Source organism: Furipterus horrens, unplaced genomic scaffold (genome assembly GCF_987537825.1).
Source record: "Furipterus horrens unplaced genomic scaffold, mFurHor1.1.pri manual_scaffold_3, whole genome shotgun sequence".
NCBI classification, from domain to species: Eukaryota; Metazoa; Chordata; class Mammalia; order Chiroptera; family Furipteridae; genus Furipterus; species Furipterus horrens.
The window spans coordinates 23828690-23836906 of record NW_028327173.1 but is presented as its reverse complement, the minus strand read 5'-3'; the positions used below and the strand labels follow the sequence as shown (position 1 = coordinate 23836906).

The 8217-nt window shown below is 48.5% G+C and overlaps 1 protein-coding gene across 6 annotated transcripts; it reads left to right on the top strand.

Annotated features, from left to right (window-relative positions):
• Positions 1–1333: 1333 nt before the first annotated feature.
• LSM10 (LSM10, U7 small nuclear RNA associated) lies at positions 1334–3806 on the top strand. Of its 6 annotated transcripts, none has more exons than XM_090271553.1 (2): positions 1334–1492; positions 3009–3806. In XM_090271553.1, exon 2 carries the CDS (start codon positions 3025–3027, stop codon positions 3394–3396), a length of 372 nt encoding a protein of 123 aa, XP_090127679.1. In that variant the 5' UTR covers positions 1334–1492; positions 3009–3024; the 3' UTR covers positions 3397–3806. The 6 variants fall into 6 exon arrangements, with proteins under 6 accessions (XP_090127679.1, XP_090127683.1, XP_090127684.1 ...); XM_090271557.1 differs by having other exon boundaries at positions 3006–3806; XM_090271558.1 differs by having other exon boundaries at positions 1334–1529.
• Positions 3807–8217: the final 4411 nt, after the last annotated feature.

Genomic DNA, 8217 nt, shown 5'->3' with positions numbered 1-8217 from the left:
CGAGAAGTTTGATTGTAGAAGGTAGGAGAACAAGAGTAACTTGCATGGAGAAGAAAGTTTTTATTCTAAGGATAAGAAGAGATCAACTGTGATCACTGGTAAAAAAGAGAAGGCTCCTGGGGGAGATGTAAATAAATGAATGAAACAGTAAGGAATCAAACAAGCCTAGCTCTTATTGAGATTCTCCTATAGACCGCGTGCTGTCACACATTAATGAAGGCCACTCAAAACTTACAGTTCTCTGAGATTGACATATTTTCTTCTTTCTTTTTTTTTAAAGATCTTATTTATTTGCTTTTAGAGAGAGGGGAAGGGAGGGAGAAAGAGGGGAGAGAAACATCGATGTGCAAGAGATACATCGATCCATTGATTGCCTCTCACAGGCCCCCAACTAGGGACCTGGCACGCAACCCAAGCATGTGTCCTGACTGGGAATCAAACCAGCAACCCTTCAGTTTGCAGGCCTGCACTCAATCCACTGAGCCACACCAGCCAGGGCTATCTCTTCTTTTTTTCTAATGAGGAAATTGAAGCTGAGAGGATGAACAGCTTTTCCAAGGCTATACAGAGTGACCTTTAAAAATATAAATCAGATCATGCCACTCCCCTTTGATAGTCTATCATTGCACTTCTAACAGTAGATGAGAAAACCGAGCCACAGAGAGGATAATTACGGTAACTTGTCTAAAGTCATAGGTTTGCAAAGAGATTTGAACCCAGGCGCTGCCTCCAGAACCTACATGCCTAACCAAGAAGTTAAAACTCCTTACCTTGACTTACAAAGTCCTAACTGCTCTGGCTCTTGCCTTCCTCTCCGATCTCTTGTCACACCTCTCCCGAGTCTTACTGGCGTTTCGGAATTCGCAAGCTCATTTCCACCAGGTCCTTCACACAAACTGTTTCCTCTCATTGCAATGCTCCTCTCCTAGTTTTCACAAGGTTAACTTCATGTCATTCATTGCAGCTCAGATGTCACCTTATTAGGATATCCCTGACCATACAATGAAAGGCCACCTAATCTCTATCACATCACCCTATTTTAATGCTCTTAAGAACTTTCATCATAATTTTCTTGTTTCTTCTCTTTAGACATCCCCCCCCACCCGCCAGAGATCACGGAGCTTGTCTGCTCGGTCACCGCTCTGTCCCGAGCCTTGGAAGGAGCCTGATACAGGGTGAAGACGCTATGAATAATTGTTGAACGAATGAATGACTCTTCAATGAAAATGATCCAATTACATAGGCCCGCGGTTGCAAGAGGGCGAGTCGCGCCGATCGCGAGGCATTCTGGGGATTGTAGTTCAGGCTCGGCCCACGGTGGCGCGGGCCTGCGCACTGAGCGCTATCTATGCTCCGAGAAGCTAGAGCGGCCCTGCTGTTGCTATGGCTTCTGAGTCCCGCCGCCAGAGGAAGGCCGCCCAGCTAGGCGCCCGCTAGGCGCGCAATAGTTTTCGCGGTGACGCGGTACGGGAAGCGGACAGAATCCGGCGCGGTGCGTCCGTGGAGCCCGGGAGCGAGGCGGGGTAGAGGTGGGGGACCCGGAAACCCAGAGGGCGACGGGGAGCCGCGGAAGCTTTCTTTTTCCGATTTGCTGAGTATAGCCCACTCCCACGGCTCTGTGAGTAAAGGCTCTTCACCATCCCCTTTTTATCTATGAGCTAACTGGCTCGAATAAACTAAGTGGCCTGCCCGAGGTCTCGCTCCTGGAAAGTGGTGGAGCCTGCCTTGGCGTCCAGACCGGCACCTTTCAGTCATTGTGCAGCCAAGGAGTATGTGCTTGGACTCATACTCTCGGTGAAGCATCCCTCAGTGGCGTTGCCTGGCTCGCCACACTTAATGCCGCCCTGTCGGGATTCTGAGCGAGGTCTTCAAGTTCCACCCCTCCCACTTAGAATCTGAAAATAGGGATAGCCAAGACAAAGTTACATTAATAAAATATCAGGGCATGTTGAAAACAAAGTACATTCAATGTGGTGAAATTCTGTTAGCCTCATTTAACCTGTGGTTTAATAGGTGTGTAAACAGGTTCAGAGCCATTAAGTAACTGCCCTAGGTTTACAGAGTTTGTGGGTGGAGCGGAGATTCCAACCTAGGTTTCTGTGCCTTCAAAACCTATGTGCTTTATATACTACCTTTAAAAAAAAAAGTAATGACCTAAATTTCTACTTACATGGCAGCTGCATCGTGTAGACCAGTTATTCTCAGTAGGCCCCACATGAGCAATATCAGCAACTGAGAACCTCTTAGAAATGCACATTCTTGGACCCCACCTCAGATCCACTGAGTTAGAAATTGGGAGTCAAACCTAGCTATGCATTTTAACAAGTGTCCTCCAGGTTAGTCTGATGCACACTAATGTTTGAGAACTACTGATGATTTACCTACGGATTGTGTTAAAATGCAGATTCTTGCAGAAAGCCTTGGGAGAGACTGGAGATTCTGCATTTCCAACAGATGCCTGGGTAATGCTGAAACTGGTGGTCCACGGACCGGGCTTTGAGTAGTGGTTCTCAAACTTGGATGCACATTAGAATTACCTGGGGAGACTTAAAAAAAATGGGATAGCTGGGCCCCACTCCTGACCAAATGAATCAGAACCTCTGGGGTGTGGCGGCCAGCTAAAACCCACTGGGTGATTCTAACATACAGTGAGAGCTCAGAAACCCTGGTATGGGGTTTGGAGTAGGGCAGCCATGGATTTGAATGCCAGTACCTCCATTTATCAACTGTTTGACCTTGGGCAAGTGACTTAATCTCTCCTGGACATATTTTTCTCATTTATAAATTGAATATAAGTAATACTTGGCTTGCAAGGTGGTGAGAGGATGCTATGAGGTGTGTACACAAAGCACCTGGCTCATAAGGGTGCTCCAGACTCAAAATTTGGGGAGGTGGGGAAACTTGGGGAAGTCTGTGCTGGGGATTTTGCACTATAACCCCATGGAGGGGAGTTGTCAACTGCACCCCCTAGCCTGCTATAGCTCCCCTCTGTGTTCTCTCACAAGCAGCCAGCAGTGTGGGGAAATGGCGGTGAGCCACTCAAGGAAGGAACGGACCATCTCTGAGAACAGCCTGATCATCCTGCTGCAGGGCCTCCAGGGCCAAGTAACCACTGTGGACCTGCGGGATGAGAGCGTGGCCCACGGACGCATAGACAATGTCGATGCTTTCATGAACATCCGCTTGGCCAAGGTCACCTACACGGACCGTTGGGGGCATCAGGCTGAGCTGGATGACCTCTTTGTAACAGGCCGTAATGTCCGTTATGTCCACATCCCAGATGACGTGAACATCACCAAGACCATTGAGCAGCAGCTGCAGATGATCCATCGTGTGCGCAATTTTCGCAGCCTGGGGCAAGGCCGACGGGAATTTCCCACGAAAAAGTATAAGTGACCTGTCCCTTCCACAAGCCCTGGTCACCACTCTGGTTCCTCCAGAGTTCTACTGAGCCAACTGCCTGCTATCCCTCTGCCAAGAAGATGAGAAGGGAGCAGGGCCAGCCCAGAAACTGGTATCTGACAGACAACACCTATCACAGCTGCCTTTCACAGAGTTCTACCTCCCAGACTCACCCTGGGGCCCAGAATCCTATCTGTGGCCTTGGGGTAGGTGACAGCACCCCCACTTTTGATCATTTGCATTTGGACCTCTGATATACTGATTCAGGGCATCTGTCAAATAGTTTTTCAACCCTCTGACAGTGAGGATTATTAAATGTTCTCGGCCTCGGCCACCCCTGAGTGTCCCCATTTCTCTTGCAGTTGTGTTTGTTTTTTCATAAAACTGAACTTGGACACAAACAAGTGTGTGCCTCATGCTTTCCCTGATGAGTGCAGGCTCCCTGTTGGTCCCTGTCCTAGGGTGCTGGGTCTCAAACTTGGCTGCCCATTGGAATCGCCTGTCCTACCCTCAACCTATTTTGGTATGGGTTATGGCCTGGGCAGGGGATTTTTGTAAGTTTCTCATATGATACTAATATGCAGCAAAGTTTGAGAATTGGAATAGGAGAGTCTTTCAGTCAGTCTGGTTAAATAGAAAGTGGCTTTTCTGTTCAGATTCCCTGTTGAGGGGGCTGTTGGTCTCATTGCTATTTCCTGAGGTGGAGAAATTGAAGTAATCCTGGGCCCTTCCCTTGAGTGTGGGAATTCAGCCAACAGCAAGAAATCAGGTTCCAATTCTAAGAGTCATTGGGTCCTCAGGAAAGAGGGGGTTCTGGAAGTTAGAACCCAAGTCTTTGTTATCACTGCCTTGCAGCCCTCTCAGCCCTCCCACAGGCAAACGGCCATCACAGTAAAAGCAGCTCTGTGCTGTGGAACTAAAGGGTTTGTCTTCATCAAACAAACATCCACAGAGCAGCTGCTGTGAGCCAGGCCTTCCACTGAGCACACACTGACGGTAGGTTTGGTCCTTTCGTGAGAGGGGCTTATAATCTAGTGAAAGAGGTGATCAAGAACCACAGAGATGAAATCCAGCCCAAGAACTGCTTTGCCAGAATTTTGAAAAAGGCAGAGTCCTTCCCCTTGAGATGCTGTCATGTCTTGAGGGAGACTGGAGAGGAGTTTTCCTTTGGGCACTAGCTGCTCCAGGTCATTGCATTCACATTCCAGCACAGTCTTTGTCCAAGTGTTGTCCTTGGGCTACCTCATCAGAACCCACTGGGATGTGTCTAGAGGAGCCACTTTCCCTAGGCTGGGACAAGAATCAAACCTGGGACTCTGCATTATTAATTTAAATTTAAACTGAGACGGAGCCTGCCATTTAAAGAACCAGGTGCGCCCTGACAGGTGTGGCTCAGTGAGTTGGGTGTTATCTCACAAAGTGAAAGATCGGGGATGCGATTCCCAATCGGGGCACACGCCTGGGTTGTGGGTCTGGTCCCCGGCTGGGGCGTGTGTGAGAGGCAACCCATTGATGTTTCTCTTGCACATCCCTTCCTTTCTCTCCCTCCCTTTGGCTCTCTCTAAAAATAAGTTAAAACCTTTAAAAATATATATAAGTAAGGAACCAGGTATTCACTCACCATGAGGCTTCTGATACTGTATTTCATTGCAGCCCCGAGGTCCTGGAAGCTGCTTAGACTCTGCTCTTTGCCTTCAGGAGAGAACAGTGGATTCCAGCAGAGAAGAAACCACTTCTCAGAGTTTCCAGGCACCTTTGACAGTCATAATTAAGGGGAGCAACCGCCCAAGGTGACTACTGATACAAAAGCAGAGGGCAGGCAAAGAAGGGAGGTCCTCACTGAAAGTGTTCACATACAGCCAGTGGGGAGAGAGCCACCCAGCCTGGAATCGAGAACTGGTGGGAGCCCCCACAGCAGCCTCCCCTGCACAGTTTTCCCGCATGTCTGCAGATGTTTCCAACTTCCAAGAGGGCTTATGCTATGAGTTTGGCCTGGGGATGAAAGAAAGGTCTAGCTCTGAGGCTTTTAAATAGTGTGCCAGGGGCTTCTACATCCCCAGCAGAGCAGAGGAGAGCCCCCAGGCCAGGAAAGAAAGAAGGGCCAGTGCAGATTGCAGAGAAGAAACTCAGGACATATTCCATAAGCATTGTAAGCCAGACCCCAGCAGAGCCACTGTCATTCTAGGCAAGGTGGAGGAAGGATAGATGGGAAGGAGCGGAACCAGGTCCCACTGGGACACACTCATGCTGAATCCCTGGATAGAGCACAGCTAAGTCTTCAAGCCCCAAGGTTAAGGGGCTTTTGGCATCTGTTCCTAGATTGCTGGGGAAGGCTGTCAGGGGTCCAGATCAGGGCTGAGGGAGCTCAGTCTATTGCAAGCCAGGAATTCCCTGACTGCCACTGATCAGTCATTCTACAAGTAATTCTAGTCACAGTGCTAGCTACATACATCATCGTCAAGGAACATAAACGTGGACAAGGGTCCTGCTCTCAGGGAACTGACGTCCTAGAGGGGGAGACTAACGATAAAAAAAGCCTAAAAATATTAATAGATGTCATGAAGGAAATAGCACTTTGAGAGAGACTAGAGAGGTGGTTTTATTTTGGAAAGTGTGGCCCAAAGAAGTGAAATTTAAACTGAGAAGGAACCTGCCATTTAAAGAGCCAAAGGAGCCCTGGCCAGGTTGCTCGGTTAGAGCATTGTCCCAATATGCCAAGGTTGCGGGTTTGATCCCCATTAGGGCATGTAAAAGAATCAACCAATGAATGCATAAATAAGTGGAACAACTAATCGATGTTTCTCTCTCTCTCGAAAAATCAATTTTAAAAAATGTAAAGAGCCAAAGGGGTGAGGAGAGCCAAAGGAAGGTGGAGGAAACTGCCGGTGCAAAGGCCCTGAGGTGGGGAAGCTCAGAGTGCCTTTGTGACTATTGAGGCAGGAGAAATGGGAGAGGGGTGGGGCAACTGATACAAAAACCTCTGGGTAAGGAATGTAACTGGTCCCAATTTCTGGTGTATAAGAAACATAACTTGAACTTTCCCTAACCGAACTGAATTCATATTTCGCCTCATTCAGCCAGAATGGCAGACACTTAATTGCAGTCATTTCAAAGTCCCCATCACCACCACCACACGCAACCTTCCTTGGAATTGGTTGGATTCTACAGCACTTCCTTTCACGATGCCAAAGCACGGGAAGTGTAGTCTGATCTGGCGGTCATCCAGTCTCCCTAGCGTACACCAAGATGTCCCCGTTTTGTTCTGGCCTTTTGATTTCGAGCCATTCAGGTTGCATGGACCCACGAGGGCTTTGTTCTGGTGTTTTGTCATCAGCCCACTCCTACCTGACCAAAAGACCTCCTGACCTCCCCTTCTCTGTAACCCATACCCCTCTCAATGTTCAGGCTTTTATCCTAATTTTCCCAGGCCCGTCAGGCCCAAATTCTTAGGGTATCTGGTTCGTTGGGCCCTGTTTGATCACCTGCAGTACACAGCTGTTTCTTCAGAGGGTTTTGTTCCTTGTTGGCACTCCACCAGGAGAAAGGGCACCATTTTTTCCTGCTTTCCAGTCCCTGAGACCCAGCTACAAGGCTGAGGAGCATCTTCTCTGTTCTCAGGGACCACTGCCCCCAAATCAGTCTCCCAGATGCCCCTTGTTACACAGTTTTCTAAATTTGTATCTGCTCGGAAATTCTTTCCATTCCTCCCTGGAGGCTTAGGCCTTTAGAATTCAGTAGCTAAAAATGAACTGTGCATTCTGTTGTATCATTTGTTTCCTGATGTAAGGAATGCAGATTAGCCTAACTATCTGCATAAAGGAAGGGCCCAGGGAACACCAAGGAAAATATCTTTTAAAATGTATTTCAAATGTTATCACCCCATCAGAGTTTGGGTTCTGTGCTACTCACATTGTGGGCTTTGTTCAATGTGGGGGTCCTTGCTGATGACTGAGCCCTCAGGAATTCCGAGTGTCGGAGTGGTTTGGTATGTCCCCTCCCTCCCCTCCTGTTCCTGGAGAGAAGAGTACAGGACTCTCTCTCGTTTGCTTGCAGGAGGGAACTACTACTGGGGCTCTGAGGAGAGCTGGATAGGCAGGCGGCCTGAAGTTTCCATCTCTCTGATCTCAGCTGGATGGTACTTGAAGGGACTTGAAGGAGAACATCCAGTTCAGTGAGTTCTAGTCCGGCATCCCTGGCTGAAGGATCCCTGAGAGCAGTAGGGATCCCTTGAGTTCTTAACAGTGTTCCAGAAGGACCCAGAGAAACAGCATAGAGCATGTGAAAGGTAACCGAGCTAGCTTGCTCCCTGCTGTGGGCTGGAATTGGACCAGCAGTCTGGTCGTCACCCTGGCTTGCTCCTCCTGATCACAAGGTCTAATGACTGTGATACGAGGCTTTAACCAATAAAAAGGGAGGAATGACTTGATACAGGTTGTACAGGAGACAAAACCTTACCAAATATGAGGCTCCTGTGGAGGGAAAAATACTAAAAGAAGCTTTGAAAGTGAGAAGGTTGGAAACCACTGATCCTGTCTGTCACTTTGAAGTTGAGGAACCAGGCCCAGTTTCCTCAGGGGGAGGGGACGTGATTAAGCTAATGGCAGAATGCCAAGATGGTCATTCTAAGTAGCTACCACTCGTTCAGTCTCACTGCATGCCAGGCACTGTGCCAGGGCCACACATGCTCAGGACAGAGCTGTAGTCTCTTTGGTCCCACCGGACCTCCAGTATTTATCTCAGAGCTCCACATGTAGCAGGCCCTCAACCAATCTTTGCGGAACGAAAGAATCATCTAATTTCATCATTACAAAAACC